Raw genomic sequence first — 20,373 nt, forward strand, 5'->3', positions numbered from 1 at the left:
GTGGTTATAAGCTGAGAAGGGACATGAAGCCACCCTTCAGGGTACTGGAATGTTCTACATTTTGAACTAGGTGATGATGACATCAAATTTTAAAAGGGGTTAAGCTGTACAGATAATACTAATGTACTTTACACACTTTTATGCTTTGACTAAAAAGGGTTGGGCCCTACGCAGATCTTCCTAACAGTGACAAAACAGTGACTAAAAGAAGTGCCTGCCAACTTCAGCAGGTAGAGGGGTGTTAACCAAAAACAAGGTTTAAGTAGCAATAAAGAGCCGAAACCGGTTTGGCTCAGTGGATAGAGCGTCGGTCTGCGGACTGAAAGGTCCCAGGTTCGATTCCGGTCAGAGGCATGTACAACGGTTGCGGGCATATCCCCGGTAGGGGGTGTGCAAGAGGCAGCTGACTGATGTCTCTCTCTCATCGATATTTCTAGCTCTCTGTCCCTCTCCTTTCCTCTCTAAAAAATCAATAAAATACATATTAAAAAAAAAAGTTGCAATAAAGAATAAGAAGTATTTCTCTGAGCGTAGGAAGAATGGTCATGTGGTCAGTCTACAGATTCAGGTAGCAACCTAAATTGTGCTCCAAAGGGAACAAAGATAGGCAGAGTTTATAAAGGGCAAAACCATCGGCGCTGTTCTAATCCTGTGCCCCGTGTAAATGAAGGGTGTCGGCTAGGTCAGTTAGGATTGGTTACACCCATTAGGTAAATGGATGATGCAGGTTGTCAAATGGATTGGTTCCTTTCAAAGTGAAGAATGCGTGTAGTCTGGTCACCAGGAGGAAGAGTCAAGGTCCATACACGTCCTTGTAGCTATCACTGACCCAGCTGTCTGTCTTGGCCTTGAGCTGAGTGTAGCAACATGTCGGCAACTTAACAAAAACTCCAAGAACTGAGACGTGAGACTGGCATAGGCTTCACCTCCTTCATGATCTCCCGACTCTGTTTTCAGTGACTCTCTTGGCAATGCTTATTCTACGTTCTCCATTGTCAGGAGGAGATGAGGAAATCCAAAGCTCGTCACTCAAATACCAACCGAGAGTCACTTAGCAACAAGGTAAAGGCCAGGGTGTGCTTGTGGCTGACTCGAAGGGGACCTTGGGCCGTTGGAAGATGAGATCTGTGGTGAAAAGGCTGGAAAATCAGCCATTTGCTGAACACTCATAAGCATTTGGGTGTTAATCCCAGAAGAGACTAGATTGGAAGGAAATGCAATTGGGACTCAAGTATTTTATTTTGAAACAGAAAATAGGTTGGGCCCCTGTGCAGATCTTCCTGACAGTGACAGAAGAGGTAAAGGAAGCTGTGACATCCATGTTTCTGGGACGTTTAAAACTCAGCCAGCAGATGTCCCCAGAGCGGCCTGGTCTAGAGCAGGAAACGGAGAAATGATCTCCAGCTGCCCCTGCCGTGCCTGGGCATCCCGTTGGCCACGATTAGAACCACCAGCAGAACACCGATTAATTAGCCAAAGGGAGCCGCTCTCTGCTCTGCACTAAGCTTTTTATGTTCCGCCATCAACCACAGCTTTAATTAAATCCGGGGCTTAATTACCACCGTGCAGTCTGCCATCACTCTCTCCCGATGACTTTATCTTGGATCCTGGAAGGATGGTGGTGACGGCAGTGTATCAGGAGGAGAGATGAGCCTAAAGAAGCCTAAAGCACAGACTCTGAACACTGGTGATTTGAGGGCCCACGGGGGGCGGGGGGCGGGGAGGGGCCTGACCTCAAGTTGCTCATAATTTATTGCATAGTTAAAGCTTCCTACCTAGGAGATGGCACAAGGCAATGTGAAATAAGCCCCAAAGGAGAGGCACACACCAGTATCCCAGCAACTGAGAGGGAGCAGAGACCCTTTGGGACTGGAGGGATCAGGAAAGCTTCCTGGAGAGAAAGTGAGGACCTAGAGGAATATTCAGGGAAGAACAGGATTACACAGGCAGCAGGCAGGGCAGTATACCCAGTGGAGGGAAGAGCACGAGTGTGGAAATAACAGTGAGAACCTGACTCATTTGGAGGAGGATGATGAGGGAAGTGTAGCTGGGAACAGAGCCGAGCAGAAGAGAAGGGGTTCCTGTGAAAGAGGAGCATGAGCAACCCTTTCTGGAGAAGGTGGCGGCAGTTGGGGAAGGCCTTGGATGCCAGGCTGAGACGTTGGGACCTCACTCAGTAGGTAGTGGGAAGTCACTGAACGTTTTTGAGCTGCTTGAATGATCCAAATGTCTTTTTGTTTTAACGTTATTTTTACAATACTTTTGGAAGTACACGTTTTTTAAACACGTTTTTATTGTTTTTTAGAGAGAGAAATTTCGATGAGAGAGAAACATCAGCAATTGGCTGCCTCCTGCACACCACCTACTGTGGATTGAGCTCACATAAGCCCTGACCGGGAATCAAACCTGTGACTTCTTAGTTCCTGAGTTGATGTTCAACCATTGACTTTAACTTCTAAGAGCTCTAAGAAGCCTTGCTGACTTCATTTCCCCTTGGGAAGGTACCACCTTTCAAGGCTCCCACAATCTGCCGAGTTCCCCCATTCCAATACATATCACTGTGTGAAATTATTTATTTGTTGGAATCCTCTGCCAGACTGTGAATTCTTTTGAGGCTGCGGATGGCATATTGCTCACCAGTGTGTGCCTAAGTACCAGCACAGAGCCAACAAGGTGAGGGTGGATGGAGGGGATGGGGCACGGGAGAACCTTGATCCCTCACGTTTTTCTTGTTCCTGGAGAAGGACAATGGCAAGTTATTAGATCCATCAGGTAACGGTTGGTAGGAAATGCGCACTTTACCTGAATGATCAGTCTCTTATTCTCACAGGCAACGAAGCTGGGGCGGGGGGGAAACGAAACAAGTTCCCACCTCCCTAAAAATAAAGCGAAGCCACGCTATTTCTCGGCATGCCTGGGAATTATTGAAGGAACAGTGAGGCTGACCGTTGCTAATAGGACTAAATGCAGAGCCTTGTCACCATGGAAGTGGCTTCTTAGCCACCAGGGGGAGACATTGCATCGCATCGCGGGCCTTGGGCGGTTTCTCCCAACGACAAAGGGCCGCGTAGAGAACTATGGGAAGTGTAGTCCTCGGGTAGCAATGATCGATCTTGCGCGGTGCACCACGGGAATTGTAGTTCTAGCTAGAGAGTCGGGACGTGCTTCGTAAGCACCAATGTTGAGTTCTGGAAACTACAAGTACCACAGGGCCGTGGGCTCCTGGGCAGTTTCTCGGTTCCTTCAAAGTGACCGTCTGGGCTGTTTCTGAGAGGTCAGCCTGACTGGTAAGTTGGGAGGGGGAAGCTCCCGTTCTGAACCGAGGTGTCCGCAGGCTTTTTCACATCCCAGCCCGGTACGGTGCTCTTCGTCTCCTCCCAGGAACTTCTTATCAACCTCTCCTCCTTTCTGGCTCCTGTACCGACGCCTCCAGGAGCCGCCCACACCCTGACTCTCGCCCTGTCTTCTCCAGCCGGCGCTCCCTCCCCGCGCCCCTGGAACGCCTCCGCTCCGCGCTCTGGTCCCAGGACCCAGCCCCCCAAATCCCGCTCTGAGCCCCAGCTTCACCGCTCCGAAGCCTGGACTTCTGCGCCTCGCCCGTGTGCTTCCCTGCTCCCCTCCCTTCGCTGTTTCTCATGCTGGTGGAAGGAGGCTCGCCATGGCTTCCCAGTCCGGGGAACGCCCAGCAGGACTGGAAGTCAGCGGATCCGGGTTCCAGTCCAAACCCGCAGCTCGGACCTTGGGCACACCATCCTTCTCCATCCACCGAATGGAGATGACAGTGGCGCTGTCACTCCCTCTCAGGAGGAGGCTGTGCTGTGCAGCCCATGAGCTCGTCCGCGGGAAGGTGCTATGTAAACTGTAAAGCCTCCGCGAGCGAGGGAGATTATTTTTATTAGAATGATTAACGTTCTGGAACCATCTTATCTTGGCTCCCTTTTTTTTTTTTAGCTCTGCCCCCTTGTTGCCCAAGCCTGTCCCCTGAGTGCTGGGTGTCTCTAAGCGCAGGATGATATTTCCTCACTTCCTCCAGAGACCAAAGGTCAGACTAATGAGCTCTCAGTCCCCAGAGAGGGTTCCCTGAAAGGCGGCTCCGGAGAAGAGCTTATCTTGGACGCGGGCCTGAAATAGTCAGAGTTGAGAAGTCCACACAGCTGGCGGAGGGAGGCTTCTGCTGCCTGGAAACGGGCCCGGCAGGAGATGGACAGCTGCGGCCTAAGCCTTATCCCTTCCCTCTCGGTTCTTCTGGGCCTGGTCTGCAGATTGTGCTCTTGCAGGGCTGTCTCAGGCAGGAAAAGACTGGGAGGAAAGAGTGCATTTTGCCAAAGACTTTAATCCAGAAAAAAAAAAACACGAGAGACCTTGGCTTGGGATGATAAAAGAGAGACACATTGTTAATTAATTCCTAACATTTTATGAGCACTTCGAATGTACCAGGCCCTATGCGATATTAATTGAAAAAAATATTTTTATTGACTTCAGAGAGGAAGGGAGAGGGAGAGAGAGAGAGAAGCAACAATGATGAGAGAGAATCACTGATCGGCTGTCTCCTCTACTCCTCCTGCTGGGGATTGAGCCTGCAACCTGGGCATGTGCCCTTGCCCCGAATCGAACCTGGGACCCTTCAGTCCGCAGACCGATGCTCTATCCACTGAGCAAAACTGGCTAGGGCTCAATATCAGTTTTTTAATTTAAGTTTTACTGTGCCCCCATTTTATATTCTGATTCCCAATCCCAAGCACTGTTCTCTGTGGGGTAAGACCAAAACCTCTTCCCATAAGAAGCTGCTGTCATTCTACCCAGTTCTGAAACCTGACTCCTAGTTGGCTCTTCCTTCTCCCTTGACTCCCAAATCCACTCAGTTGCCAGCTCTTATTTCTACTTTTCAGTCAATCAATAGATATTTCCTGGATACTTTCTAAGAGCCAAGGACCACACTAGGTGCTTTAAATGCATTATGTCGTTTATCCCCATAGTAACCCTATGAAGATGATAGTATTCTCATTGTACAGATGGGGAATCAGGCTTAGAGAGATGGGATAACTTGCCCAAGGTAAGGAAGCTAGGCAGCAAAGGAGCCAGGGCTCAACTCCTGAGCTAAAGAAGCTCTCTTTCTGAGAACTGCACTGTTTATCTGACCCTGCACTGTTGACCTCTTTTATGGCAGTTAGAACTCTCTGCTGCTTCACTGTCATGTGGGTGGCATGTGTCTTGTGCCCTTGTGTAGGTCTTCCTTTTGTATGCCGTCACCAACAGGGGAAAGGTCATGTCTGAGACTAAGCAGCACACATGCAATTTCACAGGCTACACAGTCCACCGATTGCATCAGTCATTTCTGACATATGTAGCCATAGTCCATTCCTGCACATGCCCCATCTGGCCTGGGGGTCAAACCTGCAACCCAGGGACATGCCCTTAGCTCAGCTTCTTAGAAAGAATTGGGTTTACTTTTAAATATGCTTCAGAGAAAGGAAGTCTGTAATAGAAAGGAAGTCATTTATTATCTTCCAAAGTTAAGTAGATTGACACTAGGATTATTGTTTGTTTGGGGTTTTCCACTGGACCAGACAGTTGGCAATCAGGAGATCTAGGTGTGATAATAGTTGTGCTTTTGACCTTGAACTGCTCACTTAACCAAGTTGGACCTTGACTTCTTCATCAGGAAAGCACATTAGGTTACTGGACCAGTGGGGAGGTGGGGGAGGGCGAAGATGATTGTGAGGATTGATGAAAATTATCTCTAAGTTCTTCTTCCTTTTTTTTTGTTTTTTTTGTTTTGTTAATCCTCACCCAAGGAAAATTTTTTCCATCGACTTTAAAATATATATAATTTTTATTGATTTCAGAGAGGAAAGGAAAGGGAGAGAGAGATAGAAATATCAGTGATGAGAATCATTTATCGGTTGCCTCCTGCATGCCTCCTACTAGGGATCGAGCCCAAAACTGGGCATGTGCCCTTGACTGGACTTGAACCTGGGACTCTTCCGTCTTCAGGCTGATGCTCTATTCACTGAGCAAAACTGGATAGGGCTCCATTGACTTTTAGAGAGAATGGATGAGAAGGAGGGAGTTGGGAGGTGGGGGGAGAAAGAGAGAAACAGAAACATTAGAAACATTGATGTAAGAGAGACACATTGATTGTTTGCCTCCTGTGTGTGCCCCATCTGGCCTGGGGATTAAACCTACAACCCAGGTACATGCTCTTGACTTGGAATTGAACCCATGGGCCTTTGGTGCATGGGCCAATGGTCTAACTACTAAGCAACACCTGCCAGGGCTAAGGTCTCTTATTGCTTTGACTTGAACTTTCTTCTTCTTCTTTTTTATTTTTTATGAATTGAACTTTCTGATCTATCTCAGAGTAATGTAATGATTAAAAATGTGGGCTTAGGGCCCGTCTAGCATTGTTCAGTGGATGAGCTTCAACCTATATGACCAGGAGGTCATGGTTAGATTCCTGGTCAAGGGCACATGTCTGGGTTGCAGGCTCTATCCCTAGTGCAGGAGGCAGCTGATCAATGATTCTCTCTCATTGTTGATGTTCTTTCCCTCCCTTTCTAAAATTAATAAAAATATATAATAAACAAACAAATAAGTAAAATAAAGAGATGTGGGCTTAGAACTGTTTAAATGTGTGTGTTTTAATTGATTTCAGAGAGAGAGAGAGAGAGAGAGAGAGAGAGAGAGAGAGAGAATCATCCATCACCTGCCTCCTGCACACCCCCTCCTGGGGATAGAGCCCAAAACCTAGGCATGTGCCCTGACTGGGAATCCAACCATGACCTCTAGTTCATGGGTTGATGCTCAACTACTGTGCCACACTGGCTGGGTGTCAGTGTATCAGTTTAGATGCTTTTGGTTCAAGCAACAGAAATCTAAACTCTGTTGGTTTAAACAAAAAAGGGGATTTATTGACTTAAATAACTGGAAAATCTAGGATTGGGTCAGGCTTCAGGTGTAGTCTATTCCAGCGATTCTTAATGCCTGCACGAATGTGACTTTCTCTGATTCTCTTAGCTCTGCCATCCTCTGTAGGTAGCTTCATCCTCAAAGTAGCAAAGTGGCCACAACAGCCAATTCAGGGCTTCAGATCTGCACATCACTCTAGTTCAAAACAAAGCCTTTTCCACCTTTCACCCATCAAACCAAAGTCTTGGGCTTTACTCTGATCGGATCAACTTATGTGACCAGGGGACACCAGGGCTGCTGATTGGCTCAGATCAATCAAGGCCCAACTCGAAAGGTTAGGGATCAGTCAGCCACCACCAGATCCCGAAGCTGTTGTGTTAGAGGGCAAGATAGAATGGATATGGAGAGTGACGATCCTTTCCACAGGGGAGCCATATTACCCATGATCAGATTCAGGTTTTGCTAGCTGTATGTTCTTGGATAAATTACCCAACTTTATCATGCATCATGTTCCTCATCTGTAAGAGGAGATAACAGTATCTCAGAGGATTGTTGAAAGGATTCAATTAAATAATTCATGTAAAGCATTTAGTGTAGCTCCTGGCACAGAGTAAATGTAACGATGATGGTGCTGGCGGTGATGAGATTGAAGAGGGACGGGGAGCAATGGCACTGGCCCCGGTGCAGAAGCAGCCAAGTTTCAGGAATGTCTTCTAGGCAGAAGCTTGCGCAGCTGCCACACTGAAGGCTCCCGTTGAACTACTGCCTTCATCATCCAATTTCCTATTTCTGCCCCGTTTTGCTCTTTTATTATGTCCTGTCTAGAAATGTTTTTTTTTTTTTCTTCCCCACCTCTACGTCTTCCTCGTGTTTCAAGGCCCAGCATAAGTGCCACCTTTATAACCAATAGTTTAAGTCAGTGATTCTATAAATATACAGTTGGCTCTTGAACAATGCGAGGGGATTAAGGCTACCAACCTCTCATGCAGTCAAAATTCATGCACAGCTTTTGACTCTCTCAAACTCAATTACTGTTGTGTCTCAGCATCTGCAGGGATTGGTTCCAGGACCCCAGCCCCCTCATCGATCTGCAGATGCTCAAGTCTCTTATATAAAATGGTGTAAAGCAATGCACACAGTCAGCCCTCCCACCTGCAGATTCCCACACACAGACAGAAAATGTTGTTGGATCTGCAGTTTGTTGAATCTGAGGATGGAGGGTTGACCATATATTTATTGGGGGGGGGGGGGAATTCAGGTATAAGCGGACTTGTGTGGTTCAAACCCATGTTGCTCGAAGGTCAACTGTTTCACATGAGCAGGATCAGTAAGGGTTGAGAGCTCAGGTCCGGATTAGACTGACCTGTGTTTTTCCACCTGTAAGCAGTGTGACTTGGGCACTTTATTCAACTTCCCTCTGCCCTATTTTCCTCATCTCTATAACAGGGTCTGAGTGACTAAGCACCTTCTTCAGCTGTTTGTTGAGAGAACGAAATGAGGTAGTTTATGTAAAGATCTTAGTTCAATGCTGACACAGTAATATATGTCTAAGTAGTTATTATTCTTTGCCTCATGAGGACAAGGTTTGTGCTAAATTCTCGCAGCAATTACATCATCTTACCACCCCTCCCCCATCAACAACAACATCAAAATCTTGGCAAAGGCAGGGTAGCAAAGCAGACGATGTGAAAGACTGAAAGAGTCACCCTGGCAGAGAGATGGGATGATAAGGAAGGGTGGTCAGGGGGGCAGATGACAGCAACAGGAAGCTAAGAGGGAACCAGCGAGAGCTTGTTCTGTGTTCCACCCTCCAGCATCAAGGTCAGCACTGCTCAAGCCGTTCGATTCAACTGCTGATGACATGGGGGTCAACCAGTCCGTGGGCTTTCCACCTGTCACAGGACCCCACCTGGTGGGCTGCGGGGATGTGATGGAGGGCCAGAGTCCCCAGGTAAGTGTCTGCAGTTCCAGCCCTGGGCACCTGCACTGCTTCTGCCTGCGGGGTGACTTACCAATAGCCATTCTGACATTGCAATTCCAGGGCCGGGGAGGAAGCTGGGTTAGAGCTGGGCTGGATTCTGTTGTAGAGCCCCCAGGTCTGTCCTCCTGGGATTTTTCTTACTCCTTTCAGTGAGGAGGCTCTCATAGGGATGAACCTCTCAGCAGAGATCTTTTTCCAGCTGGGCAGCAAAGGGGGCTCTGCCTTCAATGGCAGCTTTCAGATCCTGGCTCCCATCTTTTTTTTTTTTTTTTTTTTTTTTTTAATCAATCTTTATTGTTCATATTATTACAAAGGTTCCTCATTTCTTCCCCCCTCCACCAGGTTCCCACCCCACCCTCCGACCCCCTCTCCTCCCCCATTGTCCTCATCCATAGGTGCACAGTTTATGTTCAATCTCTTCCTCCCTCCCTTTCCCCAATAGTAAATCCCTTTTCAGATAGTAAATCAGTTACTTAGCATTTTCTCATATCAATAATACCTCCACATGCCCAATGATACACTTCACACAAAAGACATTTCCAAATAGGTCAACCAGCCTCATCCAGGCCCCACCCAAGGACTCATAGATCAACACCCCAGCGCTATACTAACTCAACACATCCAGATCTAAGCCTTCATCACTTGATTCAGCAGACCCTCAAGTTCCCGCAAAAGTTTCCAGCCATGTCTGAGAGGCAGCCGTGGGGCAGGCGAGGAGCGAGCTGTTCCGGGTCTGGCTGCTCCGGGCCTGGCCTCTGTTGCTCTGGTTCGTTCCACAACCAGCTGCTCTGGGTCTGGTCACTGCCGCTCCTGACCTAGTTGCTCTGGACTTGGCTGCTGCTGCTCCGGGCCTGGCTCCCATCTTGAGAGCAGATGCCTAATCCTGGAAAGGTTTCTGATCTACTAATCTGAGTGTCAGAGGAGAGCAGTGGACCATTTGCCATTGGCCTATGACTCCCACCCTGGATGGGAAGACAGCCCCTTTTCCTCCTCTCCTGCCTTCATTTATTTCCCCCTGCTGCTTTGGTTCCAGACTTTCCCCCCAAGAGTTCCCAGATCCTTCTCTGCTGGCCCTCGGACTCCCCTCTCTCTTGTGAGAGGCACACACTGCCTGGTGAGCTCTGGCTGCTGTGTGAGAGGAGTGTGCTGCTGCTTCTGAAGGGCTAGCCTGGAGGTGACCCCTCAGTGCCACCCCATTCAGCACGCGGGCTAATTTCTCACCCCTGGGGTTCCTCCAGGCCTGGGCTCATTTGCCAGATCTTTCTTTCTTTTTTTATAATATATATTTTATTGATTTTCCACAGAGATGAGGAGGGAGGGATAGAGAACTAGAACTGTCGATGAGAGAGAAACATCAACCAGCCGCCTCCTGCACACCCCCCACCAGGGATGTGCCTGCAACCAATGCACATGCCCCTGACCAGAATTGAACCCGGGACCCTTCAGTCCGCAGACCGACGCTCTACCACTGAGCCAAACTGGCTTCGGCTAGATCTTTCAATGTCCCAAGTACTGAAAATGCTTTGGTGTCCCCAGACGTAATTCAAAATACAGTTGGCTATTTGAAATAACATAAGCCTTATATGTATTCTAAAAATAAAATTGCTTCTTCCTGGATTTTCTGAATGCAAAATTCAGGTTCATGAATTGAAGCTCAAGGTTTGCCACGTCGGTGCTTTGCTCTTGCCCGGGACACCCGCCGAGTGTTTGCTGGGACATCTAGCAGCGCTGGGGCCTCTAGCTGTGAGAGCCGCTCTCTTCTTCCCTACAGGGGAGCTTCTTCCGACTCTTCTACCCGTGCCGGTCAGAGACCATGGAGCAGCCCCTGTGGATCCCCCGCTACGAGTACTGCGCTGGCCTGGCCGATTACCTGCAGTTCAATAAGCGCTGGGGGGGTCTGCTCTTCAACCTGGCTGTGGGTAAGAGCTGGCCTCGCCCCCAGACGCTCCCCAGCTTCTTGGTTATGGTCCTAGGAAATCGCCAGGGAGACGCAGTACCTTACAGCTCGCTTTGTCCAGCGCCTTTGCAGCGGGACAGCCATCAGCCAGCATGGTGCAGAGAGCTGGAAGAGGGTTATATAATAAGAGCTTTTATTCTAGAGTTAGATTGTCCTGGATTTGAGTCCAGACGTGATCATTTACTAGCTGTGGGGCTTGGGCACGTTATGTAACCTGCCTGAATACCTGCCTTTGCAGCTTCTGGGCTGGGGTGTAGGTAAAGCCTCTAGAGCAGGGCCTGGGACAGAATGTGTTCCATAAATGGTGGCCATTACTCATTCATCCGGCATGTGATTCCCACTCTGCCAGCTGTGAGAGCAAAGAAACATGCCGAACTGCCAAAGAGCACACCGCCTCCTGCAGCTCCCCCTCCAGCTCTCTCCTCTTCTCGGGAGGGTCACACTGAATCATCCAGTGACCCCACCACCAGGAACTCTACCCACAGCCTTGGCATCTCAGGGATTTACCCCCCTTTCTTCCCATTCGGATTTACCTTCCCATTTTCTGTTGTGTTCATGCTGGCCAGGGAACACAGAAAAGGCGATTGGTTACCCTGGGCCACTCAGGGGTTCATGATAGTCCTCCGGAAAGGGGATTACAGCTTCTGGGAAGCCAGAGATTCTCTAGCTCCTGTCTCTGCTAGGATCTTGTCGCCTGCCTGTTAGCTGGAATGGCCCCTTTAAGAGAAAGGACTCTGGATACCCTTTGATCATCTTCTCCCACGGCCTGGGAGCTTTCAGGTAAGAGCCTTCCCCTCAGACCTTGCCATGTTCCTTGCCTGGTGACAGCTGTCGAGACTGACTCTGAAAGGGCAGAGAAACAGACATTCCCATCTGCCAGCTGTCTTACCTACCGTCTGCCTCATTCCCTGGCCTGGGGTCCACCTTCTCTCGAAGGCCTTTTTAAAGTTCCTTTCACCTGATGGAGCCTTTCAGTGGGCTTCTCATGTTCCAGCATTTATATAAGTTAATACTTCTGGTTTTCTTTCAACATAACAGCACAGGCACATTAGGAGTTTGAACTTTATAGTCAGACTAGAGGCGCAGTGCATGAAATTCGTGCACGGGGATGGGGGTGTCCCTCAGCCTGGCCTGCACCCTCTCCAATCTGGGATTCCTCTTGCAATCCAGAATTACTGGCTCCTAAGTGCTCACCTGCCTGCCTGATGCCCCTAACTGCTCCCCTGCAGGCCTGATCCTCCTAACTGCTCTCCCCTCCTTGTCTGATCCTTCTAACTACCTATCTGTTCTCCCCTCCTGGCCTAACGCCCCTAACTGCCCATCTTCTCTCCCTTGCTTTCCACACCTTCAGACCCCGGTGCAGGAGTACTGAGAGCTTTCTGCCGAGGCCCTGCCCCCATCCTGATGCCCCCCTCCAGGCCGGGCATCATGCACATGCCTCCACGGGGGGGTGGGAGAGGCCCTGCAGTAGCTTCATGTCCCAGTGGCGCAAGTCCTGGCCCTGTCCCCACCCACCAGCTCCTGTGCTCACACAGCCTGTTGAGCGGTCATGACTGGGACACCATTACGACCAATTAGCATATCACCATATCACCTCTTTATATATATATATATATATATATATATATATATATATATATATATAGATAGATAGTTATTTATTCAACATAACTAGTCGTTGAAGGACGACTGCACTGAATGAGAGGCTCACTTCCTGCCCTCATGGAGCTCTCAGCCTCACCTCCAAGTCTTAGCCAGACCCCCGTGCTCTGTGTGAGCTTGGGTGGCTGTAGAACTCCTTCACCTGTCAAATGCGGACAGATGCTGCTCCCACAGGAGAACTGTGTGTGTGCTCCTACTAGTCAGTCCAACTGAATTCCTTCATTCTAGCTGGAGGAACATGGGCTGGTGAACTGTAGGGTCCCTGTTACCAGAGACTCTTTAGTGTTTGTAAGCTCCATGAAGACAGAGACCATACCTGTCTTCTCTCTCTCCCAGGGCCGAGGGCAGTACCTGGACAGTAGTTGTTTCCCAGTAAATATTTATCGAACGAATACAACGGCTATGTTTTTCTAGGTTCTCATTCATCAGAAAATACCTGTGGAGCACCTGCTCTGTGCCAGCCTCTTGGCGTGAGAGGAAGGTGGGATATACAGATATAAAAACAAGGAATTCACATTCACTAGAGGAGCCTGAATATGGACTCACATGACTATAGCTTATGGCAGGAAGTGGAGAGTTGATGTGAGATGAGGGTAGAAAGACAAGTAGATGGTTTTCCATATTGCTTTCTTGGTCAATAAATTAGTATCTGCTGTGTGCCTGGACGTATGCTGGGATGGGGTACTCAGTAGTGAATGAGGTAGAGTACCTGCCCTCAGAAAGATAGTCTAGTGGGGAGAGAAGCTAAGAAACATTCTCTCTCACGTTCACAGGTATTTTATATAGTCAGCAGGAAAGCACATGACATTGGAGAGTGATCTTTTTTGGTCTCAATCTGTATTGAGACTTCACACCTCAGTAGACCTGTGAGCTTGTTAAAAATAAATACTCTTCATTAACCTGAGCAAAATTCCAAGGAAAGGGGAGGGAAAGGGACATGGTTTCCTTTCGTAGTTTCTGTGGTTGATTCAAGCTCTGAAACCCCCTTCCCATAGACTCATGTTTCCCATCCCAGGGCAGGGAATGTGCTTTCCACGCTACTTAACCATTTGCAATGTGCCGTTGTCTCCTTTGGCTTCCACGCCATCCTTTGGGGCAGGCAGGGGAGGGTGCGTATTTTACAGAAGAGCAGACAGGCTCGGAAAGACATACTTGCCCCAACTGACCTCCCTGAATCAGTTAGGACATGGGGAAGTTGTATTTAACAGAAAACCCCCAAATAATAGTGACCTAAAGGACACTGATTTCTTTGGCAGATAAAAGACAGCTAGAAGCAGACGGCTGATATGGTAGCTCCGTGCAGTATTCAGAGAAGCAGACTTCTTTTATCGTCTTGCACTGCCATGGTGGCTTCCATTTATGAAGATATCTCATGGCCCGTGGTGGCTATTTTAGCTCCAGCCACGACATCCATATTCTGAGCAATGGGAAGGGCGTACTCTTCTTTTTGAGATTTCCTCGAGTATGACACAACGGCTTGGCTCCCATTGACTAGAGCTGCTATGTCCACTATAATAGCTTCTAGCCACATATGGCCATTGTACATTTGAGACATGGTTGGTCCAAAATGAGATGTGCTATAAATATAAAATATATACTGAATTTCAAAGATTTCGTATTTTTCAAAAGTAATAAAACACCACATTATTTTTTAATTTAAAAAATATTTTTATTGATTTCAGAGAGGAAGGGAGAGGGGGAGAGAGAGATAGAAACATCAGTGATGAGAGAGAATCATTGACTGGCTGCCTCCTGCATGCCTACTACAGGGAACGAGCCTGCAACCCGGGCATGTGCCCTTGACCAGAATCGAACCCGGGACCTTTCAGTCTGCAGGTCGATGTTCTGTTCACTGAGCCAAACTGGCTAGAGCTTTACATTTTGTTTGTATGTTGAAGTGATCATGTTTGGCTGCATTGAGTTACATATATTATTAAAATTAATTCTATCTGTCTCTTTTTACTTTTAGAAATATATCTACTAGAGAATTTTAAATTACTCAGGGTAGTATTACATTTTATTTTTTTAGTATTTTTTTTTTTTTTTATTGATTTCAGAGAGGAAGGGAGAGGGAGAGAGAGATAGAAACATCAATGATGAGAGAGAAAATCATTGATCGGCTGCCTCCTGCCTGCCCCATACCTGGGATCCAACCTATCACCTGGGCATATGGCCTGACCAGAATGGGAATTGAACCATGACCTCCTGGTTCAAAGGTCAGTGCTGAACCACTGAGCCATGCCAACTGGGGCAGTATATTTATTTTGCTGGACTAGAATTTAATCACAATCAAACCTGGTTGTAGAGGAGGCTGGGAAATGTCATATTTTGATGGCATGACAATGTCTTTAGCTGACATTAGATAATTTTATCAAGGAGGAAGAAAGTGTTTGGGATGGGCAGTTAGCGGTGTCTGCCATATTCTTTTTTCTGTTAAAGCTGGACAGACAAAAATTCCACATGCTAAATCTCAGGTGCAGATTTGCATATTAAAGAAATAGCCAGAATCCCTGTCCTCAAGGTACTTACCAACTAATTTGGGAGACATACAATATAACAATAAAAATGCAGTTGCTAAAGTAGCCAAACTGTATTGGGGATGGTGTGGGATGTGTGTGTGTGTGTGTGTGTGTGTGTGTATGTGTGTGTAGGGTTGGAAGACACCATGGATCGATTTGCATATGTTTCCTAGCGGAGGACGGTGGGGGCTGTGGTGAGAGCAGGGATATTCTGGCTGGAGAAAGCACATTGAAAAGGGCTGCTACAAATGGAACTTCCTCCATGCAGCCTTTTGAGATGGTCACTAGCAGAATAGTTAGAATGGGGGCAAAGGGTGGGCCATTTTTCTGATCACTTTTCTCTGTGCCTTCCTGAATCTCTAGGACACTATATTCCGCCTTCTGCATGGAGCTGGCCTCCCACGGCTTTGTGGTGGCTGTGCCAGAGCACAGGTGAGCAATGGCAGTCGCAGTGAACTGTGGTGGATTGGGTGCCTGCTGTGGGCTAGGATATAGGTTAGTCCCCTCATCCTCACAGCAACTGTGCCAGAATCATATCCCTTTTAAAGGTGAGGAAACCAAGGTTCAAAGATGTTAAATAGCCTGGCCAGTGTGGCTCAGTGGTTAAGTGGTAATTTATGAAACAGGAGGTTGGGGTTCAAATCCCAGCCAGAGCACATGTCCTGGTTGTGGGCTTGATCCTCAATGGGAGGTGTGTATGAGGCAGCCGATCAATGCTTCTTTATCATCATTGATGTTTCTGTCTCTCCCTCTCCCTTCCTCTCTGAAATCAATTAAAAAATACACTTAAGTCAGTGCTAGTAAAGCTTTAAAAAGAGAAAAGAAAATATACTAACTTTTTCAAAGTGACACAGCTGAGTTAGAGTTCAAACTCAAAATCCACGTTTTTTCTACTCTCCTCTGCATGCCCTTAGATTTTTCTCCCCTGGCAGCTGAAGGATGAGCCGGAGTGCTTTGGGTGAACAGGAGGATTTGGTAAAGGGGAGAAATAAGCTCAAGGTTGTCTCCGGGGTTCTCTCTGGTGACGTGTATTTCAGGGATGGGTCAGCTGCCACCACCTGTATCTGCAAGCAGGTCTCTGAAGAGAAGCAGCCCTCGAATGAGCTGCTGGAGGAGGAATGGATTCCCTACCGTCCAGTTAAGGAAGGGGAAAAGGAATTTCACGTTCGGAATTGCCAGGTAGGTTTGTGCCAATTAGGGAAGAAGAATGAATAAGCCTGTCCTCCCTGTACTACACTCACTAAGAAGACTTATCCAAATTCCTCTCTTGCAATCTCAGGTGTAGTGTGAGTCTGCGCTTGCACATCAATAGGAGAAACGGGGTATTAATCAAGACTGTTCATAATTGCAAGTGACAGAAACCCAACTTATGCTTGCTGGACAAGAAGGAGAATAAATAGGCTTATGTAAGTGGGCATATAGGATGGGCAAGACCACTGGAACCAGCCTCAGATGCCCTCAGGACTTGTCTTTTGTTCTCATCCCTGTGTCCTCTGCTGGTTGGTCTCATCTGCAAACTGACCTACTTTAAAGTTAGAGCCACAGTTCTTGAGCTTGCATATGTTTGGCCTCGCCATCTGAGAGAACGGGACTGTTTGAGGTCGCTCCCTCAGTCCCTACCCTTGCCCCAAGCTTCAGTATGAAAAATCCCGGAGAGACTCCTAGGCTGGGAGAAGTACCAAAGTGAGAAGTTCCCATCAGGAAAACATTGTTAGATTTTATTTTTGTTTGCAGGGTGGGGGGCAATCCTCAAAGGCAGGGTTAACAGAAGTGGAGCTGGTAAGTGCGAGGCAGACAAAAACAGTAGATGTGGCAATCAATGATAAGTAGAATCCAGTACTGGATTGATAATAACAGCACCTTTATGTCCTTTTGTTTTCAAAGTGCTTTCATATACATTGTCTTATTTGGTCCTCCTGACAATCCCAAGGGTATGTGGATAGAGTGTGAATAGCAGGTCGGACCCTATTGAACCATTAGGTCTGGGGTGGGCACCTTTTTCTGCCAAGGACCATTTGGGTATTCGTTTATAGGCCATACAACGTGATCAACTTAAAAATTAGCCTGCTATATTTGGACAAACATTTAATTAACTCACCCCTAAGGCCTTGGAAGGGCCAGACCAAACGATTTCTCAGGCCTTCTGTGACCCAGGGGCCAGACATTCCCCACCCCTGCGTTAGGTGATGCTTATGTGAGCTGCTAAGAAGGAGCTGAGCCTTTCTCAGCATGTGGGGCCCAGGGGCTTGCTGAGACATGGGAGGGCAAACTCCCCCTGCATCCTTCCTTGGCTCTGTAGGGGAGTGAGTACTTCGGGATGGTTTATGCAGTGTTCCCAGCTCCCACTGGGACTGTCTCTCTTGCAGGTGTATCAGCGGGTAGATGAGTGTACTCGGGTGCTGAAGATCCTGCAAAAGGTCACTGCTGGGGAGCCTGTCCTCAACATCTTGCCTGATGGGTTGGATCTGATGACCTTGAAGGTATGACCTGAGCTCATGTATTCATCAGGACTTTCTTGGTTACACGTAATAGGAACTTACCTATTAAACTAAAAGAGATTTACTGACTCGAGTAACTACAAAGACCAAAGGCAGACTGGCTTTGAGCCATGTAGTTAGATCTAGTGTCTCAAACTTTGCCATCAAAGCTCTGTCACTCCTCTTCCTTCTGTCTCAGCTCCACTCCATGTATGTGGGCTTCATTAGGCAAGAAAGGTTGCTGGTAGCCAAGCCTGCATTTCAGCTCAGCTCCAGATGTAAAAGGAAAAGAGACTCTGCTAGCTTCCACTAATCTGGGGAAGGCTGTGGTCCTGCTTGAATCAGATGCCTGCCCTGGGTCAATCACTGTGCCAAAGAGATAGGATAATCTGATAGGCCTGCCTCAGTTACACACCCACTCTGACAGCCCACAGGGCCACGTGGATGAGGGAGAGATGGTCCCTTCTTCAAAGTCCTGTTTCCTGAAGCTAACACCTTTCTTTGGGGAAACCCCCAGAACCCTTAAAAGGATAGAAATTGCTGTTTGGTGCCTATTAGATATTTTTTTCTCCCCCACCCAGTTCTTTTTCTCCCCAATTTCAAAAGTAGCTCAAGCACTAAAAATCTAAGAAATCATACAAAAGCATAAAGAAAAAGAAACAAAATTTTTTGACATTTTGATGTTTGTCCTTTCAGTTCTTTTAATGCATTGCACACACACACACACACACACACACACATACATATACACTCATGCACATATATATACATATATATTTGTATATGTATCCTATATAATAAAAGGCTAATATGCAAATCAACCAAATGGCAAAATGACCAGTCACTATGACATGCACTGACCACTAAGGGGCATATGCTCAACACAGGAGCTGCCCCCTGGTGGTCAGTGCACTCCCACAGGTGGACGATGCTCAGCCAGAAGCTGGGCTCTCAGCTGGCGAGTGCAGCAGCAATAAGGACCCCTCCTAGGGGGATGTCTGCCACAGGGGCATGGCCTAAACCGGCAGGCAGATATCCCCCTAGGGGTCCTGGACTGCGAGAGGGCCCTGACTCCCCTGCCCCACAGTGCACAAATGTCGTGCACTGGGCCTCTAGTGTATATATCAATATATATATATGAAAATCTAATGTTATTCACTCTAAGCGGTTTTGTGGCCTTTTTTCTTTATTTAGCAAATATATATAAAATAACAGTTACTGTTTTATGAGTATTTACTATGTAAGAGCAGCTCACACAAATGTATGCAGTAAGCATAAACATCTCTTCACATCGAAAGAAATAAAAGATCAAAGAAGCTAAGTAGTTTCCCAATGTTACACAGCTAAGTGAGTGGTAGAGTTAAAATTTAAGTTGGGCTTTTGGATCCCAAAGACTGTGCTGTGTGCCCCAAAGCCTCTTTAGAAAATATCTTTTAAAGGCTCTGGTGAAGTCTTCTAGAAGGAGGCACCTGTAGGGAAGGCAGAACTGGAATCTGGAGTGCTTTACCGGCCCCCACCAGATAAGCGGGCTCCCAGACAGAGGCTCAGGCCTGCATGTCACTGGGGAATGGCAGGCTACAGTTGGGTTAGTTAAGAGGTAGCCTTTTGGAGAAATACAGAATAAAGAAGGTAAATCTTCACCTATCAGACTGAGTAAGATCTGAAAATTGGTTACTCATTCTTGTTGGCAAAGCTGTAGTAGAGAGTAGATATAATCCTACGTTGCCCGTGAGAGTGCAGGTCGCCCCAGGTGTGGGGCGGTCTGGCAATAGCTATTAATGGTAGCTGTTTTTTGACACAGTAATTTCCAGTTTTGGAAATTTATTCTCCAGATACCTGCACCCATGCAACATGATAGATGTGCAAGGTTATTCATTCCAGTGTTTATAATAGCAAAAGATTGATAGTATCCTACATGTTCACTAATAAGGGAGCTAGTTCAATAGATGATGGAACAATGGCTATATTCATTTGGATAATGCTATTTGCTATGACACATAAATCCCCAATCTCAGGGGCTTAACACAATAGAAATTTATTTCTCTCCCACATAAAGTCCAAAAATGGGAGCTCAGGGATCCAGGCTACTTGTATCCTATACTCTACCCTCTTCCATTTATGAAACCCAGCTTCACTGTGTGCATTAAGCCAGGAACTGAAAAGACATGGAGGTGTGCACAAAAGAGTGTGCATGGACTAGGCCTGGAACTAGAGGCCACATCTAACTGCTGGGAAATAGAGTATAACAATGTGTCCAGGAAGAAGAGGAACAGATTTGGAGATCACTAGCTATTTGTACCATGGTGAAATCAAATGTAGCTGTAAAAAAAAAAAAAAAAAAAAAAAAAAGATAAGGAAGCTCTTTATGTATTAACATCATTATGCAAAAGGGTAAGATATAATATCCCTTGTGTAAAAAAGGGAGGAAGTAGCTGAAACCAGTTTGGCTCAGTGGTGGAGCGTCGGTCTGCGGACTGAGGGGTCCCGGGTTCGATTCTGGTCAAGGGCATGTGCGTTGGTTGCGGGCACATCCCTGGTGGGGGGTGTGCAGGAGGAGGCTGGTCAATGCTTCTCTCTCTCCCGTCCTCTCTGTAAAAAATCAATAAAATATATTTTTTAAAAAGGGGGGGGGAGGAAGTATATATTCATGTTTATATCTGTGTCAGTAAGTTCTTCAAAGACATGTTAGAAACTTACCTGTTCGGGTGCAGAGAGTGGAAAGGGAATGTGGTAGGTAGGAGAGTTCTTGGTATATTCCTGATTTTATTTAATATTTTTATTGACTTCAGAGAGGAAGGGAGAGAAAGAGGGAGAGAAACATCAGTGATGAAGAGTGTCATCAATTGGCTGTCTCTTGCACAACCCCTG

The 20,373-nt window shown here is 47.1% G+C and overlaps 1 protein-coding gene across 4 annotated transcripts in view; it reads left to right on the plus strand.

Moving 5' to 3' along the window:
• Nucleotides 1–3,141: 3,141 nt before the first annotated feature.
• The window catches only part of PAFAH2 (platelet activating factor acetylhydrolase 2), a 29,530-nt gene continuing 12,298 nt past the window's right edge, over nt 3,142–20,373 (plus strand). The window contains exons 1-7 of one of the 4 annotated variants that reach the window (XM_045585004.1): nt 3,142–3,287; nt 8,724–8,860; nt 10,662–10,809; nt 11,531–11,627; nt 15,392–15,460; nt 16,066–16,207; nt 17,395–17,508. In XM_045585004.1, the coding sequence (XP_045440960.1) occupies nt 8,771–8,860; nt 10,662–10,809; nt 11,531–11,627; nt 15,392–15,460; nt 16,066–16,207; nt 17,395–17,508 (660 nt within the window). In that variant the 5' untranslated portion in view covers nt 3,142–3,287; nt 8,724–8,770. Of the gene's footprint in view, nt 3,356–8,722; nt 8,861–10,661; nt 10,810–11,530; nt 11,628–15,391; nt 15,461–16,065; nt 16,208–17,394; nt 17,509–20,373 lie in introns of all 4 variants that reach the window. The other 3 variants (XM_036445299.2, XM_045585002.1, XM_045585003.1) reach the window with 3 other exon arrangements.

Source organism: Pipistrellus kuhlii, unplaced genomic scaffold, assembly GCF_014108245.1.
Source record: "Pipistrellus kuhlii isolate mPipKuh1 unplaced genomic scaffold, mPipKuh1.p scaffold_m20_p_2, whole genome shotgun sequence".
NCBI classification, from domain to species: Eukaryota; Metazoa; Chordata; class Mammalia; order Chiroptera; family Vespertilionidae; genus Pipistrellus; species Pipistrellus kuhlii.